Consider the following 24939-nt stretch of genomic DNA (forward strand, 5'->3'; position numbering starts at 1 on the left):
TCCAAGCCTCCTCTGGGCCGCGACTCGGGGAGTAGCCCCCCGCAGTGGGGGGCGCTCAAGCGCTGCGTGAGGAGCCTTCCTGGTAGAGTGTGGCCCCTGTGGCTCCCAGCGCAGCTTGGTCTGGGGCTCGCCTGGGGCTCGCCGTGCGCTCAGTCTTGCTCGTGGCAGTTTTTACCCCCGCGCTTTTAGTCTGAAGCAGGATCGCTAGCTGATACAATTCGCAAAGTATTAGCTATCACTTCGTTCCTCATTTTAAAGTCACGGCAGCTACATTTAAATGACTTTCTCTCCCACAGGAGACTGTGACTCCTCTAGGAAGAACCAGGACATGAAGAAAAGGAAACTGGAGCCGTCTTAACCAAGGCACAGGTCACCTCACTGGACTGTCATGGAGGGATGGTCAGACTTCGTGGGCGTGAAATGACTCGTCGTTCCTGGGGAATGAGCTTTACTTCCAGGCGTTTGCCTTGCTTCACTCTGAACTTGACCAGAGGCTGCGGCTCCTGGAACCTGCTGCAGACAGAGCCCGGTGGCCGGACACGAGCACTTCACAGAAGCATGTCACACGTGCAGCGGGCAGCTCTGCCGAGACGAAACCCCTCTTCTTTGGTCCTTGAGGCTCCTCACTGTTGACTGCTGAGCTGTCACGTTGGTGAAGACAGAAATTCTAGGAGCCCCCATGGCTCCTTGCTCCTGGGCACCAGCCTCAGCAGGACGCCGCGGATGAGCCGAGCTCCCGCCCCGGAGGGCGGCACGCTCCTGATGCTGCCTCGTGCGGCTGCCGCCTTCTCCGACAGGCCCCAGTCTGCCGTTCGTGACGTCTCCTAGTCAAGGAAATAATCATCTAAGACCAAAGAAAAGGCATTTTAAGACAGCAAAATAAATCCTTTGTAACATAATGCAGGCATACCTCTCTTAATTGCACTTTGCAGATATTGTGGGGTTTTTTAAACAAATCGAAGGCTTCTGGCAACCCTGTGTCAAGAATTTTCCCAACGGCATTTTAAAGTATATATTGTTTTAGATACAACACTATCACACACTTAACAGACTACAGCAGAGACATAATTTTTATGTGCAAAGAGAGCCCCACCCATGACCTAAGTAGCTGTTCACATTCGCCTGTTGCAGATGTGAGCTAGAACCCACCTCGGCACAAATTCTTTATTCATAGTGTTGAGATGTTCATAACTCTTTCCTCCAAGTAATGAATGTGCAGTTTTACTTTCCAAGGACCCTTTTGGGCTGTGCTTTTAATCTTGAAATGGTGGCTTTTATTACTTGTTGGATCACAGACCCACTCGCAGGAAGCTGTGGCCCTGGGCACATGGGGCCCCTGGGCCCTGGTGTGCCTCCAGATGGCAAAGAGGCTGGGGCTCTCCCTGCCTCCCTTGACCTCACCTGCTGTTGCACAGATTGGGTCATATATTCAGCTTTTGATTTTGATATCCTCACCACTGTCTTCAGAAAAAAAAAATCTCCTTGTCTGCAGCATCTTAGTTGAGGGAGAAGTGCCGCTTAAGAAAGATCCTGGAATTAGGAATCCAGTTATAAACTGCACACAAGTCAAATCAGAGCTGCCGAGACCATGAAAAAGGCATTGCTGGAAATGAAACCCCACAGCTCAACAAAAGCAAGTCTGGTTTATTTGAAGGTCTCAAGTATGTCTACAAAGGTAACAAACCGAAGCAGGAAGCGCACCCCCCGGGTTAGTGCCAAACGCACAGGAATCCCCAAGGTTTCAGTTCAGTTTATTTGTTTTTTAAACAGTGTACATTGTTAAATAATGTAAGGAAAACATTTATAATTCAGAAAGTTGTTTTTTAATGTGGAAAAAGATGCTCAAAGTGTACTATTAACACAAAAATAATTTAGACAGTTCAGTAGCACTAGTTCATTCCTCTAGGCCTCAGTTATTTCATCCACAGGAGGGAAAAAAATCAACAGTAAATAAAACCAGTTCTTACTTTCCACATGTGAGTGAAGATCTCAGAATGATTAAACCAAAATAACAGTCACGTGCTGCACCTGGCTCCCTCATCCCTCTGGTACCAAGCACTGCCTCCTCCGTCTCAGGTGTCAGGGACCTATTTCCTTGGCACCTTGTCCTGTCCTGACTCCTACCATCTCCCTCAGGATCGGAAGCAGAGCTTGGAATGCCTGCCCTTCTCCCACCTTCCTAAACTCTTCAGCTTTCATTTGCATCTTTGGGGCCTTGGTGATCTTAAGAAAATGGCCAGTGACAGACAGGACAGGACAGGACAGGATAGCCAACCAGGGTCCTCCTGCCATGGCGGCTCCTGGGATGAGCCACTGAGGTGGGTAAGAGGCTGGAAACGTGTCAGTTTCCCAGCTCGAGAGTCAAGAGGAGAAGCACCCCAAGATTTAGGAGTCTTGGCTTATTTCCCCATCTTCCGAGAGAATAAGGATCTCAAACACAGCCAATTAGGAGAGTATCTCCTGAAAGCTCCAAGAAGAACACAACTGCCCATTACAAGCAGGCACAGCACTGAGTAACACTGGCTGGTTGCAGTTTATGTGAAAGTGCGAGAACATCCGTTGTAATTCTAAAGGTGGCACAAGAGGTTATGATCCTGCAACCACTCGGGCATCATGTGGCAAATGGACAGGAATAAGCACTCTTTCTCACAACGCTTCCTTCAGACGCAGGCCCACTCTCCACAGACTGCAGTACCCAGGCCGAGAAACGCACGGTCCGTTTGCAACAAGAGGGAAGCAATCCAAATGACTTTTCTTAGAGCAACTTCCTCCACCTGTGACTTCTCACGATCACACATCCCGTCCAGCCCTCACCTGCCCTTTTCATTCAGCCACTTCAGGTCTGGTCTGCTCGAGCCCAGCTCTAGGAGGGAAGGCTCGTGGCATCCACAGGCCTTCAGGCAGGTTTGTCCTCCTGTTCTTTAGTCTTTGTTTCTTTCATCACTTACCACACGCCACCCTTAATCTTTTAAATCACCCAGTTTTGTTACAATACCCCTCTCCTCACTTATCCTGAAACAGTTTTCTGCTTTTAACCACTGACGTCAACTTCTCACCTTGCTCATCTTACACCTGCTCTAGACAAAACTGCTGAATGACTTGGAGAAAAAACAAAAACAAAAACAAAAACCTCAGTTTCCTTATGGCAAGAGTCCACAGCTGGGGTCGCGCAGACCCGAGACTTCCTTCCACATGCCCTTTGCTGACTGGGGTCAGATGAGAAGGCGATGCTAACGGCAGAAGCAATAGAAGAAGTCCAAGGCACTAAAACGTCCAGCGAGCAGTACTGGGAGAACACAAGTGTTCAAGTACAGTAATTTATACAATTTTACATTCACATTTATTTATTTATTTAATACAATGGAAATACAAAGGAGAAAGTTAAAAGTCTCAGTAAGTAAAGGACAGAGCTAGCCTTTTTCAACTTTTTAAACCTTTCATACTTTACTCTTAAAACTACTGTTGTCCAACAACATTTATATAATATCACAGTGTTTCCACATCAAAACTGATGGCAAAGTTACATGTCCGCAGGGAACTTAAATTCTTTTCCTAATTGCTAATGCTGCAGTCAAAGCTGCGAATACCATTTGCTTAAAGCACTAATGACCTATCGTAAGGAAGGGCTGAGGCCTCAGTCCCCTGGTGTCCTCGCTGGGCTCTGAAGAGCTGACCGGGGGGCGGGGGGGGGGGGGGGTGGTAGGAGAGAACCCAATCCTTTTTGGTTTTGTTTTGTTTTTTTTGTCTTGTGATTTAGATTCTTGAGGGAATAAAGAATTTGGGGTGGGTACCAAAATTAAGAGCCCCACTGCTTGAAAACGCAGACAGCCTCAGCTCTCCTGCTGAGCTCTCTAGTGGCTTTCTGACAGAGAGGACTGACTGCCTTTCCCAGCGCTCGCTGTTGGGTAAAGATAAACAACAAAGCATACACGAGAAAGCTGCTCTTCCCTTCTCATCCCACTGCAGAGAACAGTGACAGCAGAGGGACAGTCCCCACTCAGAGGGCTCTAAGCGGCATGGACACATTCCTGTCTGAAATAACCAGTTAAGTGCAGCACTAGTAGTTAGTATATAGGCTACTTTCCCACCCCACCCCCCACCCCCCACCGTTCCACCTCCTGCCCCCAAACCTACTCGGCGGGTGTCTCTAGGTCTAAGTGGTCCGCAGGTTGGAACCTGGGGGGTTGCTGATGGATTTCTGCAAACTGCTGATGTTGAAATTCTGCAAGGACGCAGTTCCCACAGGCTGGAACTGGCTAAGCGGCTGTGGTGCTGGGCCACCCGTCCCACTCCACTGCGTGCCAAAGGGGGGAGCTGGGAAGCCGTACTGCTGCGGGGGGCACATGGACTTGGTGAAGTGAGCCAGAGAGGTAGCTGATGCCGCAGCGATGGGGGCAGAGCTGCCCAGGTTTGAGGTCATGGAGACGCACAGCTGACCGGGCGCGGAGAACTTCCTCGCCATGCCAGGGCCCTGCGGACAGAACGGTGCCACGTGAGGTTCGGCGTGGGCGCGACAGGGCGGACCTGGGCAGAATTCTAGACCTGGGCTGCGATGATCTTACAAGGACAGTGAAAACCAAGCCTTCCACGGTGACTGGCGGCTATGTGCTCACCAAGTACCGGAGCCGTGCATGTGCGCGTGCAGTTCAGGTGTTGAAGGAAAGGGAGGAAAAACGTTGACCGATGGGAGCGAGGGACTCAGGGAAAGAAAGCTAAAAGGGGATGTGGGCGCGCTGTCTTGTTTTTTGGACAGTTCTAAAGCTGGTGACCTACTGACAGAGGAGGCGGGCGTGACTCAGGTGTGTGCAGTGATGCTCTGATGTCAGGGAGACTCACCTCGTAGCTCGTGTGCCCTTTGCTCCCTCTCCTGCCTGAGAGACTCATGGCGTCCCGGGCCCAGTTGTCCACCAGCTTGTGCAGGTCATCGGTGAAGGTGCCCTTCCTGCTGGACGCCATGGCAGGAGGCTGGGCCGGGGCAGCCTGGCTGTTCGTGGCTCCCCCGACAGTGTTGGTGCTGCTGGTCCCTGGAGTCAGAAGAAGCCACAGAGGACAACCATTAAAAGGTGCTTGAGTTGTAACTTCAGGGGGAAGGACGGCCTCACAGGACGATGAATGGCAAGGCGCGGAATGGGGAGGATGAACTGGGAAGCCATGCGACAAAGGGGGGCTCTGGTCTCGTTTAGCTAAATGTTCTGGTGTCACAGGGTAATGGGGACGGTGCGCCTCAGGAGTGACAGCCGAGGCTGAACAACTCAGGATGAGGGACGGCACCAAGGGCAGGGCCCTCCTTCTGCCCGTTCTCACAGCCTCAGGGAGGGCGGACACTCTCTGCCGGCCTCTGCTCTTGGTATCGCTTTGAGGAGGGCTGTGCGGAGTGGCCAGTGAGGCTGGCTGCTCTGGAATGTTGCAGAACAGGGCAAAAGAAGAGGATCCCTCGAGCACGGGGCAGGGGTCATGTCGCAGTTAAAGGAAAGCACAGACAGGCCGGGGGAAAGATGGGCTCCCAAACCACAGGGTACTGTCACGGTCCTCAGCCGCTCCTTCTCAGGAGGGCGATGAGAAAGGATGCTCTGGTCACACACTTTCCCCCCGGACCCATGGACACGAACTGCAGACATACACTTGGGAGAGCGAAGGCTTCAACCTCTCCCAACTTCCTGTGAGTAAAGAACGAGGAGGACTCACAAGGAAGTTCTGTGGTGTACCCGAGCCTTTCAACTCCAGGACCACATGGCTTCCTGGAGGTGACACTTCAGTTTCAACTGGTTCAAGGATTCTCACCTTTCCCCCTCTTCCCGGAAGAGCAAGCACCTCGGGTGGGCGCAGCAGGAATGCCCAGCTGAGGAGGGGGTGCACAGGGGAGGAGGAAGCTCTGGGGCTGTGATGAAGGAATTCTAGCTCTACGGTTTGACAAGAAAGAAAGGAGTCTGTGTCCTGCCTGATTTCGGCTCTGCTGGCGGGCACACTGAAGGAGGTTCGAAGAGGCGAGTTGGGGGAGAGGGAAAGAAGAGTCATGGGCTTGTTTCTCCCCTCATCCCCCCTGTCTTACCAGATCTCACATTTGCTGCAGAATAAACGAGAACTACCAGAGTGAGTCGTGAGCCCCAGGACTTGAGACAGCCACACAATGCTGGGGCGGGTACGGAAATGCAGCCGTCTTCCTGCTCTCCAGGCCAGAGCAGCTCCAGAGCCCAGCAGCACACCTGAAGCAGCCCTGCCACCCGAGAGCCCTCTGTCGCCCGCTGCTGTCTCAAGGCGCCCGGGATGGCACACACCAGCATATCTGTGCCAGAGCAGCACCCAGTTCTGGGGTGAAGCTGCGAAGTGAGGAGGTCACATGCTTCCACCACCACGGCAAGACAGGGACCCACTGCCCCGTGTGCGTCAGCTCCCATCTCAGCGCCGGAGCCCCAGGGCCGCTACTGCCCCCGGTGGGAGCAGGAAACCCAGGTGAGAAGTGGACAAGCACAGGGAACAGCAGGAGGGATGCGGGACGGGTGGGGAGCACAGGCAGGGAGGCGGGCAGTCATGACCACGGGCACATCACATGCATGAGGACCACCCCATCCGAATGACCACCGCCCGGTGAGCTGGATGGCGGGTGAGACAATTCAAACGACACACAAATAACCCCCAGTGAGCAGAGCCGTCAAAAGCCAAATACAGAAGCTGGCTGAGGTGAACCCCGCTGTTCACAACTGTTCACACTGGAGCCACACCTGCTAGACCCATGCTCGTCGCCTTTGATGCTGTGAGGCCCCTTTAAAGCCAAACTTCATTTTTCATTTTAGTCTGTGTTACACAACACTGGATTCTGAAAGTGGGGTTTATACCACGAGGCAGAGTCAGCCCTACAGGCAACCTGCTTATTCTGGCTGCTGAAAACAGGGTTTCCCACTAAAGGAGACAAATACATCCCTTTCTGACCAGAAGTGAACTCCCAGGAGAAGCTGACTTGGCTGATGAAACCTAGGAGAAGGGCTAGTGGGCTTGGTCCAGTGTCAGAGGGTAAGCAGACTGCTCAGAGCTTCCCACCGCGCTACGTGCCTTCCCGAGGGGCCAGCCCTCTAGCCCTCGAGCCCTTTTCAGCTCTGCTGAAAGGCTCTGAGAGTGGTGCAGCTTTACTGGCAGAAAGGCCCTTTCTGACGCCCTCCAGCTGTAGCGCGTTCCCCCTCCCCCCCCCCCCACTGCCCCGCGCCGCTGGGGCCTGGCAGCAACAGCCTCACAGTCACGCCCAGTCTCCCAGGCACAGCCTTCTGGCGGCACCTCTCAGAGGCCTGCTGGGTGGTTGCACTGTCTGCACCGCTTGTCCACAGGCGGCGTCCCCGCCTCAGCAGGCTACGTGAGGGCGGGGCCTCTCGCACGCCGTGACCCCTGCTGACTTTCCAGCAGCATACAGTGTTTCTGACTTAAGGACTCTCTCCCTGAGGAGCCAGGCATCCCTGATCCTCTACGTGGATCCGTGGGCATCCCCCACCCAAAACCGGCCCGGAGCCAGGTGCACTGGGCCATCACTGAGAGTACTGACTAGGAGGTGACCTTGAATCTGTAAGGACCGCCAGTGGCAACAACTGAGTATGTTAAAAAGACACCAGAAAAGGGAGCAGGACTAGCCAGATGGGGGCTGGGAATCCGGGAGTCGTGAGGCTTCAGGGTTCAAAGAACTCAAGGGCAACAGGCTTGCAATCAAGGACCGGAAGTAACAGAAAGAAAAGATAATTACTACAGAGCTGGTTGCAAGGACAGACTTTTTTCACCATCTTCCCTGAAGCACAAAAAGAGAGCAATGTGTTAAAGATAAAGAAGCATCAGTTTACATATTTAGAATCTCCAAACAGCACACCAAATCCCAGCAAGAGAAAGCAGAAGGGGAGACAGCCTGGACGGACCCGGGAGCCTGCCACAGACGCCGTGCTGCGGGATGGATCTCACGGGCTGCTGGCCTTAGCGTGGTGCCCTGTGGTACCTGGCTGACAGAGGCTGAGTTTCCACACCCAGTCTCTGTGCTGAAGAGAGTAATGCCCTGCATCGAGGTTCCGGGCCGGGGAGGAACCCTGCTCTCCCAGGTCTCACTGCTTGAACTTCAAATACCCAAGCAGCCTCAGCACCGTCCCCGTCCCACTTTCTGTTTCTCCCGCTGGGTTGTCACAAAGCACTCAGTTAAACCACAGGAGGCTGACTGACAGCACCACCGTTACAGTTTCACTTAAAATTGGCTAATGTATTTCCACATCCTGGGCATATGTACTAACCCCTTCCCCTCTAGAAAAATCTTTAAAAGTACGTGGAAAATAAGCAACTTTTGAACATAAATAAAGCATTAAGCCAAGCCGTGCTTCCAAACCATTATCTACTTTGAGAGCACAGAGTGATGCATCCCAAACTAGTGAAGACCCCGCGCCCATGAGCCCGTTCTCTTCCCATCTTTGCTTGAAAGACACCTGCCTCTTGCGATTTGTTCACCAAGGATGATGTAACGTGTCCTGACAGACGTGCCTTCAACAGAGGTAGGGCTCTCAGTTCAGACTTCGTACTTCTAACCACTTTCATGTGACCAACACCTACCTTTGCGAGTGATGAGAATTTCCTGAGTCACCTGAAGTCGTGGCACCTGCCACGTTCTACTTCCTTCAGAAAAAAACCCTGGTTCTCTCCCTCTTAGATGTTTCAGACTGCGTTACCACAGGCCTGACATGTCACCTTCTACTTCAAAACACCTGTCTCCTGCTCATGTCTTGTCATCTTTTGAGCTGGACATGTAAATTAAATGCTTACGGAAGCATCAAGGAGCTAATATTCTTCGTCCAGCCCACTGTAACCAGAAAAGCTATTGCTCTGAGTGCTCAACAATCTACCAAACTGGGTAATGCCTTCCACCTCCTTCTTTGTGAAACAGCCCTGGCCTAGTGCTCTGTGAGGCCCAAGGACCTCTGAGCCACACTCAGAAACAGCAATGGCCTTGCACATGCACTTAAAAAGCACTTCAATGACCACATCAGAAGTTTGAGGCCTTAACAGAGAAGAAAGATCTTGATCTAAACTCTTAACAAAGCAGTTTTCTACCTGAACCTTTTGTTGTAAAAATTTATTTCCACATGTGTGTGCTGACTACCTGCATGTGCCAAGTAGGCCCCGGCCAATCAGAGGCAGCGTGTCTCCCCAGGGTCCTGCGCCTTGTGTGCAGGCGGGGTCTCATCTGGTGCATGTAGGACCACTTGGTTTCCCACGAGGGGAGATGGGCTGGAGACACTGGGTGACCTGCTCTCATGCCTTGTTTTTGCCAAGAGGGCTGGGAAATCCCAGTGATTTTGTTAAAAGCCCATTTTTGCATGCAGATGCTGGGCTTCGGTCTTTTTTTTTTTTTTTTCAGCACAATTTTTCAGTTATACATGAACATACATATATTCATTGTCACATTTTTTTTTTCGCTGTGAGCTACCACAAGATCTTGTATATATATTTCCCTGTGCTGTACAGTATTATCTTGTTTATCTATTCTACATTTTGAAATCCCAGTCTGTCCCTTCCCACCCCCCGCCCCCTTGGCAACCATAAGTTTGTATTCTATGTCTATGAGTCTGTATCTGTTTTGTATTTATGTTTTTTTGTTCTTTTTTTAGATTCCACATATGAGCGATCTCATATGGTATTTTTCTTTCTCTTTCTGGCTTACTTCACTTAGAATGACATTCTCCAGGGACATCCATGTTACTGCAAATGTGGGCTTCAGTCTTTAATAAGCCTTATAAGAAGAATTACACTGAAGCCCTTTTTGAAATACTGATTTTACAGAGTTAGAGGTTAGTGGTGGAGAAAGCATCCAAGGAAGAGATTCTAGCATCTTTTCAACTGGTAGACGTTTGCGCCTAATTGAGATAAAAAGATTCCAAACTACTCTGAAAAAGAACAGAAAAAGGGGGTAACTTTCACCTGCATCAGTGGTCGAGTGCTTTCTGTGACTTCTAACGCTGAGCAGGACCGTGAGCCCAGCCTCCTTGTGCTACCAGACCCGACGGTCTCCACAACCTGGACAGCACGTCTACCCTCTGTCCTGGGCCCATGAAGAGGCGATTCCACTAGAAAGTTATTCTGAAGTTTACAGAAACCCAATATCATTTCTACATCTTTTATCATAATTAACAGAGACCCAAACTTCTGAGGGTAACAGCAGAGCAGCCAAGCCACTGAGAAGATGACAGAGAGAGACAAATGAAAATGGCCGCGTGAAACATCAGAACAAGCAGCAGAACACAAGGACGAGGAAGGAGTAAAGGTGTTACACACAAAGAGCCAAGCAGGGCGTACTCAGAAATCGGGTCCTCCTGCCACCAGGTTTGAACGTCACCTGCTCAGACGTACAGTTAAACTTCGCACAGCCTGTGAGAGGGGAAGAACAGGGAAGAACAGAGAGAGGAGACAGAACACGGCTGCGAGACGTCAGAGCCAGGGGCTGCGTGAGACGCTGGGTGGCACACAGAGGATCGCGCTTCCAGGGAAGGGCCCGACGCGGGCGAGAGGGGACGGGCCGCAAGCCCCTCCACCGGCCCAGGGGGGACAAGGCCAGATTGTGCCCCTACCGGCAGGGGGGCTCATCCTACCAAGAGCCCATCTCCCCCCCTGGGGTCTGTGCACTGTGGCAAAAGCACCAAGTTCATTACCTATGTTTTCTCATACTCGTTTCCACCCAGACACCCAACTCCTTTCAATTCTTGTTCTCATGGGACTAGAAGCTCTCTCTTGTACGGGAATGTTCTAAGGGATCATTAATGAACCCACATTTAGAAAGTAGATTATGGCTAAAAAGTTGAATTGTAAGGCTATTCATGTTAGTATGTTTCTCTCACACTTAGAAATTTTAAAAGTTTACACTGGCTAACAGACACATTAGCTTTCAGAACGGCTAAAATGCCTTAGAATTTGGTCCAGGAAATTTGGTCCAGGTATTAAAGCGTAAGTTCCAAATCCAAAGGAGTCATTCCTTTGGTTGATGCCTCATAGAGGCGCAGACATCACTTCATGCTGTAATGCCTGGGAAAAAACCTATTTCCACCTGATGGGAGCAGTGATCCCACCTACTGTAATCGTTACCCACGCGCCTTCCAACCCAAAGAGCCACGAGGGCGCCATGTGGCTGTTCCTAGTCAGCTGGTCCTCCAACCCACCTTAACAGGTTCCTCATCAGGCTTCGGTCCCAGATACGGCACCATCTCCATTCTAGTGTTCTTGGCAGATGACGGCTACTTTGATTTCTTACCTTGGCCTGGAGCAGAAAGGCTTGGTACTGAAATGGCACCATCGCTGGTGAAGGCTGAATAGAGGTGATCACTGGAGGGAGAGGGCTTAAGGGGCTGTAACAGCTGATTCTGCCCGGGCTCTGGGATGTTGCCAGGAGTGGGGAGGGTCTGCTGGGGGTGCACGCCTGAAGCTGCACTCTGACCGGACAGGTTACCTGCCAAAAGATACAGCGGCATGAGGGGACACTCACAGCTTTCACCACACTTTCTAGGCTCTGCCCTTGCTCCTCCAGTTTGTCCCACCGAGGAGATCAAAGCGCAAGGGCCTCCCTGACACGAGGGAGGAGTGGGCAAGGGGCTGTGGGACCCCATCCAGAAGAGGTTCAGCATCAGACAACCTGGGGGTTCCGAGGGCTGAGCCAGTAAGGGGACCAGAACGTGAGCAGACACAAGGAAGTTCCCCTTTGCAGCCTCACGACTGCTTTTTTATGCTATTATAGAACACTGAGTTAGATCGCAATACAAACTGGCTTCAGACAGTCTCTGCTGCTTAGTCTTTCTGGTACACGCGTCAGACTGAGCACAAAAGAGGTATCAAAAAAATGATGTACGGATTACAGAGTCATACATATTCAAAATTATTCTTGGTCTGTGGCTTTCAATCACTAGCCAAGTGTCTTGGAATCAACTAACTTCTCTGTTCCCTAGTAACTGGTGGAACAGACGTCCCCTCAGAAAGTATGTCAAAACTGGGATCAGAATCTGAATCAGCTGATATCCCTTATGATCACATCTACTACTGAACTGGTTCTAGTTGCTGGAGAAAAGGCTTAGGTCTGAAAACGTTCAGAGACTGGAAAGCTGTGAAGTTCGCAGCTGCTCTCCAACATACTTATATTAGAACTGAAGAGCAAGCATGAGATCAAAACTTATTTCAGACACTTTTACTTTTCAACTAGTTATCTGTTAATATTACCGTAAGTTCACCAAAGGGTAAAACTCTGTCACCATTAAAAATAGACAAACTATAATTCATTACAAGAGATTATGATTTAACTATTTCTTAACTGTAAGCACTAGCAAGTTCTTTATTCCAATATGGATAAATAAAATAAAAACTTTAACCAAGGGAACTGTCACATAAGATACACTCAAATATCTATATGAAACTTAACAGCCATCACAACTGCCATTCATCCATAAGAGGAAGAATCGACCTGGATTTTACTAAACAGAGAACAATGTATTTTCTTCCAACTGCCCAAGAGTTGGGTGAAGTGTGAGTTCTGTGAGTCAGCAGGCAACGCTAAGTATTTCAACCCTCAAGAACAACTGTAAGTGAAGGCACCCAGCACACAGCAGCATGGGTTACAAGGGATGTAACGCCACTGTGCCACCCAGCCTACCTCCAGAGATTCAAAGAGGTTCTGTAAATACAGGGAGTACACAAGACAAGGAAGTAAGAATATCAGAAAAGCCAAGCTCCTCTGAAGCAAAAATAACTGATGTTCAACAGTTTATATACACAGCTGGAGACAGCCATGGCTGACCTGGACCAGGGCTCTTATTCCCCAAGGAGCTGCTGCGACTAGATTTGCTGCCTTTACTTTTGGTGGGCCGCCTTCTTCTCCCCGCCAGGGGGGCAGCGGGGGGGATGATGACGGCAGGGAGAGCCTTGCCCAGTCTGGTGTACAAAGACTCAATTTCATGCTTCTGGCGGCTCTGCAGGTCTTGAATCTCTTTAAGATGTCTACGAGAGATGACCAAACATAGCTCAAAAATCTGATAACCACCTTCGTTCAAATAAAAATTGACATTATTTAACCTTCCTTCACGTATTTACGCACTCACTGAGTCTTTCCCCCAAATGCACTTAATCTGATTTCTACCACCTTGAGATTCTAGTTTGTTGACTCCCCTTGCTGGCTGGCCTCCATTACCCAGGTCAAATTCCAACTACCAGAAATGGGTGGTGTGTTAGGAGAAAGAGATTTCCTGACTGAGGATCTACACAGGAATACTGAATTTGAGACTAGAATCCAGTTTGTCACATATGACCAAGGAAACCTGCTATCACAATCTATATCCCAGTGCCATTACCAGACTCACGTGGTAGACCAGTAAACAGCAAAGACTGGGCTAGTAACAATAAAAAGTGCTGGTCAAAATAACATGGTGACAGTAGTGCAGACGCTGACGCAGCGCTGGGACACAGGAGCGCTGTGGGCCCCAACAAACACAGGAGACCCCGTGAGAACTGCATTCAGGTGACTAGCCCTTGCATAACTGCCCTCTTGAAAACAAGACTAACCGAGCACAGGGAGCTAGGTTTTGCTACAATTCTGCCACCGTTCTTTCACGGGAGAAAACGTGCTTACTTTTCTCGAAGTCTTCGCAGCTCTAACTTTAAGTCTTCATCTTCAATATCTGACTCATTGTCACTGCTCATGTAAGAGGAGTTGAATGAGTTACTAAGGCTTTGACTTAGGTTCTGGATGGGAAGGCTCTTGCTCAGCTGATGGGGGGAGTGTGGACTACCTGAACCATCATCCACGTCCCTACTTAGGAAGGCGGCCTCCAGGTCAGAAGACGGCCCGTTCTGGTGTGACGGTCCTGAGAGTTCAGGCTTTTCTTTCTTTGGTACCACAGCAGGAAGAGCAGCATGTTCCAAATCCATAAAAGGGGGAGATGCCACTGGTCCCTCTTCCTTTGCCTCAGTTACCTTGTCTTCAGTTCTTGAAACCGAGAAACGGCCTACTTTGTTCGTTGTAGTTGTCACCTGAAAACGCCCAACCTTGGTAGGCTGCCCAGCTTCTGACTTTGCTTCTGAGGCGGGAGTTCTGCGGGCACCATCTGGCATATCAGAAGAGGTGTCACGGACAGCTATCCCACTGGGCTCTGGCTTCACCAGGGTGCTCTCGGGACTACTGCTTGACAGCACGGAGGACTCTGAAGTGCTGGACTCAAAATGAACAGACTTTGCATCTTCTGCCTTATTTCTACCTTCTTTCTGGGTGTCATCCACTGCAACTGAAACCTGACGGAAAGAATACAAAGTGAGATTAAAACACAAACCCCCCAATTTTAGAATGGACCAAAAACAAAAAAAAAATCACTTTATTTCCCAGTCTGAGTAGGCTGATTATCTGCTCACACTGCCCCTCCCTCTCTGACTGTGAGAATAAACTGAACGCCATTATAGAGCATGACATATCTGTACTGAGATGCACAGATTAGATGTAGATTCTGAGTGCTGGTCAAGCTTAGTGTATGATTTACTTTCATATCTCACATTGTGCATAGGAATCGGATTCACATCTTGGTGAAAATATAAACAACAGGTCATGGGATCCTGAAGGCTGCTTGTGAATAAGAAAAACGACAAACACTAAACCCAACAAATGACACTGCCAGCTGAGCTTCAAGGATTGGCACAGCTGGCACTAACGGGAAGATCCAGGTCCCAGCTCACCCGCAAGCCACAAACACAAACTCAGTGTGGTGATGGGCGCTCAGAACCTCAGTTTACAAATGAGAAGACTATCACCCGCTATCTCCAACTTTAAGTGCCACCACAATCATCATCAGAGAGTGGGTGTGAAGGTGGGGGGGGGGGGGGGGTCAGAGCTTGTGCAGCACTGTGCACTAAGCCAGAAAACATTCACTTGTTGGTCCACCTGGGAAAACAACTACATGGTATCACTTGATGTTGACACAGCATCTTCACTTTGTAAATGACTCCTAAGAAAACAACCCTAAATGTGGAGGATGCTTTATACACAAAGATGTTTACTGTGACTTTACTTACTACGTTGGAAATGACTGGCAATAGGAGAATGGTGAGGAAAGCCTACTACTAGATGGGAAGAAGCCAAAGTAACATTCAGAGGAGAAACAGGGCCAATTTTAAATACACACACAGAGAAAAAGTAACAGAAGGAATACACCACCAAAGGTGATCCTAGGGGTACAGTGGGAGGATGGCCTACGACAACCTACTGCTTCTCTACTGTTCTAAGTAGTCTTTCTTTAATTAGCATGAATTACTTTTTAAACTTTTAAAAATTGAAGTCAGTTTACAATGTTGTGTCAATTTCTGGTGTACAGCATAATAGATCAGTCATACATATACATACACATATTTCTTTTCATAGCTTTTCATTATGGGTTACTACAAGATACTGAATATAGTTCCCTGTGCTCTACCGTATAAACGTGTTGGTTATCTATTTTAGCATGCATTATTTTAAGAGGGGACAATAATAAAGAGCTATAAAGTTCTCCATCTAAAAGAGATACATCATTGATGGCAATTAAGTCCCAAAAGGTAGATAATACTTTTATTACATACACACTCCCCAGAAGTGGGAATCCCTTTTTATTACATACACACTACCCCCCGGCAGTGACTGTCTTACCTGAAATCGCCCCATCTTAAAAACACCACCAGGGCCTGAAGTAGGTGCTAAGACAGGACCTTCTGTGACTTGAGGAACTGAAAGAAGTACATGGAGGAGGAAGATAACTTAAATCAGCATCTCTTTTCAGTTAGCTGCTTTTCCTTTTGGCCAGAAACACAGCAAAATGAAACTACGTATCAGAAGAGGAAAGCTGTTAGAGGCAAGGCTGCTCAGATTTTGTCCAACAAGGGGTAACAGCTACTGTTTGGTTTCCTACGAGACACCTTCAGTGTGAAAGACTGTATTGCTTGTGAAACATGTAAATGATATAAATGATCGAGTCTGGAAATTTATCGTGAACCCTCTGTACATTCTGTTGTACACGTGTGCAGATGACATGGCATTGTTTGAAGGGAAAAAAGTTACGTAGCAGCAGAACGGCATCCAGTGTGAAGAGACACTGTAAAAACTAAGGCTAACAGAAAATTACACTACAGTTTCAACCTGCAACTCAAAGATACAAATAAAAGAAGCAAACCATGAGATTATATTTAGGATACTAAAGACATATTTTAAAAAGAAAACCAGCTATGGCAAATTGGTTTAGGCAACACTTAAGCAAAATCCTGGAACAGAACAGTGTAAGTGGCAGAATCACTGATAAGCAATTCTGAGTGACTTTAAAGCCACCAAGGTCCTCCTAGTGACAATCACTTGTTGGGGTTTCTTTCTGGAGATAATGGAATATACACCACCATTTCCTTTATTTTATACAGCTGGTAGAATACTGACTTTGGTGTTCTCATTTAACTGTAACTTAGAGATCTTCCCACGTAAGTGCCTCATTCTGTTTAATGGCTGCATTATCCTCTACTGATATTATGCATTATGTGCATGTATGAAGTTTTGAAGTGTACCACATTTTATCCAGGCTTCTACTGAAGGACACTAAAGTTACTCAGAACTTCTTGCTATCATAAAAGTGCTCTAATATGTATTTTCTTATAGGTATGTAGAATAAATACCTGAGAATGGAAGGACTGAATCATTTCCATTTATAACTGACAGACTTAAACTGATCTCCAAAAAGGCTGAACCAAGTCACCAGCGGCTGTTACACGTCTGAACTTAACAAGGACAGGTGAGAAGCAGGATCACTTTTAGTTTTACTCTACATTTCTGTTTCACAAAGGAAATTAAGTATTTTCATGTCCAATTTTCTTTTTTTCTGTATCGTTTGATTACTTTTTGGCCCACGCCAAATTCATAGGAACACTCTATATTAGCAAAACTAGTCCTTTTTATGATATGAGCACACAACACACACATTTCCCAGTTTTTCACTTATCTTTGGACCTAACAGCACTTTTTTTCCCCATGCAGAAATTTAAAATCTGTTAATGCTTCCGTGTTGGGTATTAAACGTAACAGTAACATCCTTCTCTACATTAAGGATCAGCAGTCTCTGAACTGTGGACCAAATTTAGCCCACTGCCTGTTTTCATACGTAAACTTTACTGGACAGTCAAACCCGCTCATTCATGCATGTCTATTGCTTCTTGAGCTACAATATTTTGGATATTTGAAGAGCAAAACCTAACATACTTCCTTTTCAGCCTTTTACAGAACAAGTTTGTCAACCGTGCTCTAGACAGTTGGAAGAAAAAGAAAAAGAAAAATACTCCTTTTGTTTTCTTATAGTACTATTTTATGACATCATTTTTCACCTTTGATCCATTGGAATTTATTTTGGCCTTGGCTAGCGATCGATCTTTGCTTTTTCCAAGCCACTGTCCAGTTGTCCCAAACCATTTACTGAAATATTCCATCTTTTCTCACTGATTTGAAAGGCCACCTTCTCATATTCTACATTCCACTTTAGTTTCTAGACTTTCTAGTCTGTTCCACTGATTTTCAAGGCACTTCCTTTAAAAAGAGAGCCAATTCAGAATCTGCCTGCCTTGAAAATAACTTAATTTAGAGAGGTTTTAAGTCTAAGCATGTAAGGAAGACAGGAAGAGGTAAGAGTGTTCAGCTAATCTTAGTAACAGTTATACAGTGAATTACACTTATGTCAGGGGGTGTTGAGGAGAATGGATATTATAAAAAGGAAAAATTAATTTTAAGCATGTGCTATATAAAATCACACTGAGTAAATATAGCTCACGTTCAATTATTTTGACTTTTGATTATGAACAATTCTGAAGGCAAAGGCAACAGAAAATAAATTTTAAACTTCCCAGGTTCTGTGGGACTGAGGGTGAGAAGAGATTGACAACAAAACTTTACAGCAGTAGCAGTCAACATAAACTTATGACTGAGCATGTGGGGATAAAAGTTCTCATTAAACATTTAGATTGTTGGTCTGGATAATTTTCACAAAATTAAGTCAGAAATGTGCCTTTCTAAAGAGATTATATTTGTAAACATCCCAATTCTAAAGACTCCAGAAATAAAAATAATTAAAAAAATAAATGTTTAAATTGATTAATTGAAATCTTACATTTGTATTTCTACCATCCATGTTATTCAAGCTTATCTATATCTTTGTATTTCTAAAAAGCCAAGAGGTTGCCAATAAATTAACTTTCATAAATATGCCTGAAGGTCCTTCTCTCTCTGAGCAAGGATCTGGCCTAGCTAGTAACGAAGGGCCTCACGTTAAGAGAAACTTTTATTAGCCCCTGGCACGCGACCCTCCAAAACACAAGAGGAAAAGATTCACTGATTTGCTAAAATTGTCTGCTCTAGATACTGGTACTAATGCTCCTCAACCATGAAATACATAAAAACATTCATTAAAATCGTCTCGCATACACCTGCCAGCTCGCGAGGCTGCGCCTCTGCAGCAGCAGCCTCTACAGTCAGTTACGGGCAGGAATGGAGGCGGCGACTTGGGGAGGGGCGGGTCTCACCGTCCTTCCGAAGCTGCGCTCCTGCTTCCACAGCTGCTGTGGGGGCCACCGCGGACGCCGGCTGCAAACACACACACAAACACAGCACCTTCAGCTGCAGGTGCGCTCAGACCCTCCCGGGCTGCCCTCCCTCGGGTCTTCATAAAGGGCAGAGAGACAGACAGCCTGTGCGGAGAAGCACTGACGTCCGAGGGAATTTCCTGTCTCTTTTTTTATGGCCTAAAAGTAAGTCTCATGTAAAGAAAGAGAATTTTAAAAGAAATTTTGAGTCTTAACCCTTCTAATTGCTTTCTTAACTTTTCTCATGGGTGCTTAACAGTGTAACTTGGGTATGTATAGAAAAGTAGTTTTAATCAGAACATTACTGTGTCACAAGCCTAAAAGGAATGAGTTAAAACTTCACACTTTAAGTATAGCCTCCTCCAAATGCACAGGATTGATCTGCAGTATAATTCTACCCACAGGCAGGACAAAAAAGCATCTTTCAAATCAGACTTTTTCCATAGTTACACTGCGGGGTCAGTGTTAATCTTTCATTAATCTCATTTCTGTTGACTAGAACAAGCAAAGACACTGAATAGGTGTTACAGGTATATTAAGAATGGTCTAGGTTACAGTCATATTCCAGGAATATAATACATTAGGGTTATTGGAAGATTTTAACAAGGTTTTCAAAACTTACACCAACTGCAGACGTCAGCACGACAGTCTCTGGACTAAGCGTTCTCCTCAGCTGAGCATCAAGATCCTCCAGGGGCTGCTGGGATGGACCACATGGCACAGTAAGCACTCTGGCACCGGCAGAGCCGGTTTACACAGAACACACTTCAGCTTCATGCTTCAGATCGACACAACATCACATCTGCTCACTGAATACGAAACTCGATGACCTAAGTTCAACTTAGCTATATTCCTTGATTTACCAACCTCTTAAAATTTTATTGTCAAGTTCTTAAGCCACAGAGAAACTCAATTACATCTAAGGTTTTACAGTTTTGAACCCTTCCTTATTACATTCTATGTATGATGTTACTTAAAGTGATAGGAAAGTTATCTATTTGTCCTCTCCTTAAAAATACGTTCTAAAAAAATGTCATCATGATGTGGGGGAGACTAACTATATTGTTCCCTATTTTCTTTTTTGGCTTGGTGCCTCTGAGAGCCTGTCCTTAAGAATAGAAAAAGGACCTATTCTGCCACCGCGGTCAGCCTCTTCCTCCACATCAGTACCACCCCTCATCCTCATCCCCCACGTCCCATCTGCGGTTTCTCATCACACTTTGGGCCCTCTTAGGATCTGAAATACATGTTTTTAGTGAGAAAATAGGTCCACAACTCGAAATTTATAGACTTTCACAACGCAACTGTTTTCAAAATTTAGCAGCTGATGGAGGAGATTCTCTGTTGGAGTTACTACTTTATTACGGCAAGTTCCTTAATTATGTTTTACTGTTAAAGAAGCAGGGATAAATTCAGACTTCAAGTTAGCAATTAGCCATATTTTTCTATATCTTATTCTAAAATAAATTCCTCATTTAGTTTCAGTGTTACTAGCTTGTCTCACATCAGAAGCTTTCTCATGGTTATGATGGATTCCTAACAAGTACTTACGGGAATTCAACTCGTGTTGGGTGGAGGGTAGGGCGGGAAAGAAAAGCATAGTCTAACTGCGGGCAATTCCGACTCCTAGTGAGCAGGACTGAAAGTGAGACAGCAGTCTCACGTCCACGTCACTGGCCGCAGTTCCTCTTTGAGTCATCTCATGTTAGCTGAGCTGTGTGGCTTTTGTATTGAAAGATATAATACTTGTTTTTCATAAACATGACCCTTATTATACCCAATTACTTCATTAGGTGGTCACTGAAAGAAATGTCAAACATTCAAGAAAAAAAAACAGGTTGTGCTGAACCCACAGAAAAAGGGCATTGCCAGTTATCAGGGAGGTACCCTTCCCCAAGGAACTTACAAAGTTAATTTTGATTACATGTAATTTTTTTTTTTTTTTTTACTTCCACAATGGTCTAATCTTTCACTGTTCTACAAAAGTATGAATGATAGAAGGAATTTTTCTGGCAAAATGTCAAGTCTGCTATTTTCTTTTTTCGTAAGTTACAAAAAGTATTAATATCAAATGATCTCTAGATGATATGATTCTTACTCTAAGTAGGGCCTGTATCATCAGCTATGGTGTTTTAAAAGAAAGTTCTTACTAAGTCAAAACCAAATAGGAGCCAGAAGGCAAGATCATGCAATGGAGAATTTAAACAAGCTTTGTGAAAGAAAGTAGGGGCACAAAATCTGCCAAGTCTTGGGGCACCTGAGTTAGTGAAGGTCCCGGAAAAGGCGGCAGCTGCTCGCTGGGTGGAGTACCAGCTGGAAGTTCAGTACCCACTGGTAGCACCTACAGACAGTGAAGGGAAATTCAAGTCCATGAGACACTAAGAGTAAAGACTGCATACTGGAGAGCAAACCAACTAATTCAAATGCAGAAGGATAAGAATAAAATATATCTAGTTAAGGTAAGCTTGTCACCTGAGTTATACTCTGGTATCCATCTTACCTGAAGGGCATTATAACCATGATCCTATTACAGGGGTTACTATGATATGCCAATAAAATGGACAGGAATCTTTAGTAAAAGGTTACTCCGCAGGGAAAATACAGAGAAGAAAGGCTGCGTGGTCACGAGAGGTGGTCTAGATACGCCTGAGCCACTCATCTGCTACTGTATTATCAGGCTTTTCTGAGAAACAAAATAGTTCAGAAATAACCGTTGGGGCAGGTCTGACAACAAAAGACATCAGAAATCTACTACTATCGAGCAGTCTGTATTCTGAGTGAAGCCTCTGAGTCACCCTCCACCCGCCCCGTGAGAGGAATCCTGCATCGATGGCAACGCAGACAGACAGCGCAGGCACCCAGCGCAGAAGGAGAGACACGCCTGGTTACGCGGAGGGGCAGAGACCGGCGGGCAGAGTGAGAGGAAGCCACCGCAGCAGAACCAGGAAACTCGTGCCGCTCATTTTATTCCTAGATTCTTTTCTCCTCTGTGTATCATATTCATCACCAACTTCCAACTTTTTACAAACCCCAAACTGTATGTGTATAGAATCTAAGTGAAGCAGACAATTTGCTTCATTCTCATGCAAACAGACTGTGAACTGCTGTTACTGTGTGTAACTGCCAGCAAAAACACTTAGCTCCCCTTTGGGATGGATTTCTTCAGTCTGTACCAATCTGGTACAATGCCTGTACTTTAACTACTTATTATATACTCCTAGAAAATTGTGCAGTATAATTAACCCCAAAATCTTGCCACATTTCAAAAGAAAAAAAATCTCATGGTTCAATGTACATATATCTTAAAATCACCTTCAATCAATTTATTTACTAAATACCATGTGTCTACTATAAGCCAGGCATCTTTATAACTACATTTCTAATCTGCAAGGCTGAATTTTTAAAAATGTACTTATTGAGGGGAAAAAAGAGTGATGATATTTTTCAAATTATTTCAGAACAAGAATCTTACTTGAGGTTTAGTTAAAGGTGGCTTCACTGGAGCGGTTCCAGGTTTCACTCCTGGTGCAGTGCTGACCGGGGCGGAAACCTGCCCAGGTGTGACTCCTGCTGGACCCGACAAACCAGCTGTTCCTAGCGGCAAACTGGCTGGTGGCAGGCAAGTGCTCGTAGTGGAAGTCATGAGTCTGCTCGGTGCGACGGCAGTGGTCGGGACGCCTGGAGGGACAGTGGTCTCCACCACCAGCGACGTCTCCAGGGAGACAGGGGCATGCTGAGCTCCAGAGCAGCTGTGCTCACTGAAGAGAGACCGCAGCTTCTCCTCTAAAGTCTTTATGTCATCGATCCCCGGAGCTTTGGGTTGTGTATCAGTGTCTACTTCAGGACAGTGAGCATGGGGCTGGCTGGGGAGCAAAGCTGGCTGGGGCTGGCCATGAATTAGTGTCTGCTGTACGGCAGGCACACTGGCCACAGGCTGTACCAAGGGTGGGATGCCAGGTACTTGGGGTAACAGAGGTGCAGAAGCAGGTCCTGCTTGGGAAGGGACAGGAGCAGAAGCTACAGCTGAGGTGACGGCTGAAGGATGAGCCGCACCAGGCTGAGAAACAGAACTAGATACCCCTGCCCCAGGGGAGGGAGAGGAAGATGAGGCCGGGAGGGTCGAAGCCAAGCCCGCTGCACTGCTGTGAGAAGTCTTATCTAGGGCGTGTGCACTGACCACCACCGTCTCGGACAGGGCAGGAGCCGAGGCGCTGCTGCTGAGCGGGACAGACGACTGTGAAGCCGTGCTCGGTGCCGGAGTGGTGGCAGAAACTGATGCTGACGTGGCTACCCCGGCAGTGCTAACTCCTGCCTGCTGAGATGGCCCGGGTGCAGGCTTAGTACCCAGGGCAGCAGTGCTGCTCCCTGCCGAGGCAGGAGTCACTGAAATGGGCACAGAGGGGGACGCATCCACACTAGAAGAGGCGCCCCCAGGGGCAGGAGCCTGAACTGACTTGGAAGCTGCTGACACTGAGACAGCGGTGGGCGCCGTGATGCCTGAAATCACGTTGGAGAGCACTGGGGATTCAGATGCAGCCGGGATAGGGAGACTGCTTGATGGTGTCACACCTGTGCAGGTGGCAACCCCAGCAGTCCCTTTTTCAGGCGCCACTGTAATCTCAGACTGCATTACTGATGTGGAGATGTCAGTAAGAGGGCAGCTAGCTGCGGGGGCTGATACTGAAAGTGTGGCCGCTACTGTGGTTGCGGCTCCAGCAATGCTACTTGTGGAAGGAGGCACGACTGGAAATGTTGGTCCTGTATGACCAAAGTTAGGAGGTGCTGTGCTGGGCCCTTCTGTCATTTGGGCATATCTAAGTTCAGAAAAGGCCTGCTGTAGACTAAGGGATGAAGCAGAGTGAGACAAGTTCATTCCGGTGCCAGGAGATGTAGAAGCAGCAGCAACTGCAAAGGAAAATAAAAAATTCAAAATCAGTCCATTTTTAAAGAGTGGATTCAAAAGACTGTCTTAATAATCTGTTTTTGGAGTTAACCAACAATGCCACATACCAACAAGATACAAAACCTCTCCCAAGGAAATGACAGGCTTTAAACGAGCAAAGTGAAATAACTACTACTTCGATCAGAAGTTGTCAGTATGAATGTCTGCTTCTTGAAAGAACATGGAGTGCGCTCAAACCGTACATGGCAGTAGCTAATCCCATGGGCTGTACCTAGCACAGCCACCCTTTGTGCTCTTTTTCTTCTCTCCACCGTCTGTCTCCCTTCTCCATACGTTCGTCTGTTGGGTGTAGTCTCAATTTGCTACCCTTCCTCACTGTCTTGTGTCATCATTTGAACCACGGTTTGATGACCAAGCTTCTGCTGTAGGAGAGATGCTGCAGGACTTACACACACGTGGCAGAAGTAATTCCTTACCTGTATCTGATATTTCACCAGCAAAAAGCTTTGACTCTCGTAATCGACTTTCCGGCACTGGACTGACAATAAACCGTCTTCCAGCAGAATGAACAACTTGAGTTAAAGAACTGGGAGGAATGCCTGGTTAAAAAGAAACAAACCACTTAATCACATTTTTACATACACCATCACTAACACGAAGCTTCGAGATTTTAGTATTAACACACAAATTCTCAGGTAAGAGCAAATGATGGAAAGAAAAGAAATTCACCTATTTGCTGTGGCATGGAAGACACAGGAGCTGGTTGTTTGAACTCTCCTTCCAATTTCTACAACAAACAAAAGTGATTAAATTCATTCTCAAATTCAGTGATTAGGCAAAGCAAATCGCCACATGCAAAGAGAACATGGGGGTATAGCTCAGGGGTAGAGCATTTGACTGCAAAGAGAACATGAGTGCTGACAGCCTTAGTTACAGGTGTAACATGGTACCACTGGATCTGAAACAAACAAAGCTTCACTACGGGATGGTGAGCCTACCTGAGACCCTGAAAAGCCATAGTCATCCTTTCCCTGCAGACGCTCCAACCCCTGGTCACCCTCTGGCTCCACACTGACATCCTCACTGAGCATCTCATCAGCTTTTTCAATAATTTCCCGCACCTGATCCACAAATGACTCTCTTTCTGTTGCCAGAATAAAGTCATTGTTCACCTGTAAAAGAAATGAGACATCAGCCTGATTCGTACAGTGTTCCTCAAGCCTTAGGTCATTCAATCCCCATTTTCATTTTTCTGCCCAGTCTGCATTCCATCTGTATTATTTATCTGATATGTAAGTTAGTTCTTTAATACCTAGATAGGCCCCAGACAAAAACATCTCTAAATCACCGGCTTGGTCTGCTAGTTATACTCACACTGAAACTGAAATAAATAGGTAACTGTCAAAACAGTTTACAAAATATTGCCT

At 46.9% G+C, this 24939-nt stretch overlaps 2 protein-coding genes across 30 annotated transcripts in view; one reads left to right on the top strand and one right to left on the bottom strand.

Moving 5' to 3' along the window:
* RAD52 (RAD52 homolog, DNA repair protein) overlaps positions 1–1973 on the top strand; it is a 35669-nt gene extending 33696 nt beyond the window's left edge. For all 11 annotated transcript variants that reach the window (XM_064478894.1, XM_064478896.1, XM_064478898.1 and 8 more), the window contains one exon: positions 297–1973. In XM_064478894.1, the coding sequence (XP_064334964.1) occupies positions 297–358 (62 nt within the window). In that variant the 3' untranslated portion in view covers positions 359–1973. The remainder of the gene's footprint in view (positions 1–296) is intronic.
* Positions 1625–24939, bottom strand: part of WNK1 (WNK lysine deficient protein kinase 1) — a 118974-nt gene continuing 95659 nt past the window's right edge. For 8 of the 19 annotated variants that reach the window (XM_064478883.1, XM_064478884.1, XM_064478877.1 and 5 more), the window contains 16 exons: positions 24511–24684; positions 24242–24299; positions 23989–24111; positions 22082–23514; positions 20867–20950; positions 19232–19309; positions 18550–18610; positions 15653–15729; positions 13613–14271; positions 12785–12984; positions 11255–11449; positions 10285–10377; positions 7724–7765; positions 5939–5965; positions 4837–5024; positions 1625–4471 (listed from right to left, as the gene is read on the bottom strand). In XM_064478883.1, the coding sequence (XP_064334953.1) occupies positions 4154–4471; positions 4837–5024; positions 5939–5965; positions 7724–7765; positions 10285–10377; positions 11255–11449; positions 12785–12984; positions 13613–14271; positions 15653–15729; positions 18550–18610; positions 19232–19309; positions 20867–20950; positions 22082–23514; positions 23989–24111; positions 24242–24299; positions 24511–24684 (3810 nt within the window). In that variant the 3' untranslated portion in view covers positions 1625–4153. The remainder of the gene's footprint in view (positions 4472–4836; positions 5025–5938; positions 5966–7723; positions 7766–10284; positions 10378–11254; positions 11450–12784; positions 12985–13612; positions 14272–15652; positions 15730–18549; positions 18611–19231; positions 19310–20866; positions 20951–22081; positions 23515–23988; positions 24112–24241; positions 24300–24510; positions 24685–24939) is intronic. The other 11 variants (XM_064478885.1, XM_064478893.1, XM_064478891.1 and 8 more) reach the window with 7 other exon arrangements.

This window comes from Camelus dromedarius, chromosome 25 (assembly GCF_036321535.1).
Source record: "Camelus dromedarius isolate mCamDro1 chromosome 25, mCamDro1.pat, whole genome shotgun sequence".
NCBI lineage: Eukaryota > Metazoa > Chordata > Mammalia > Artiodactyla > Camelidae > Camelus > Camelus dromedarius.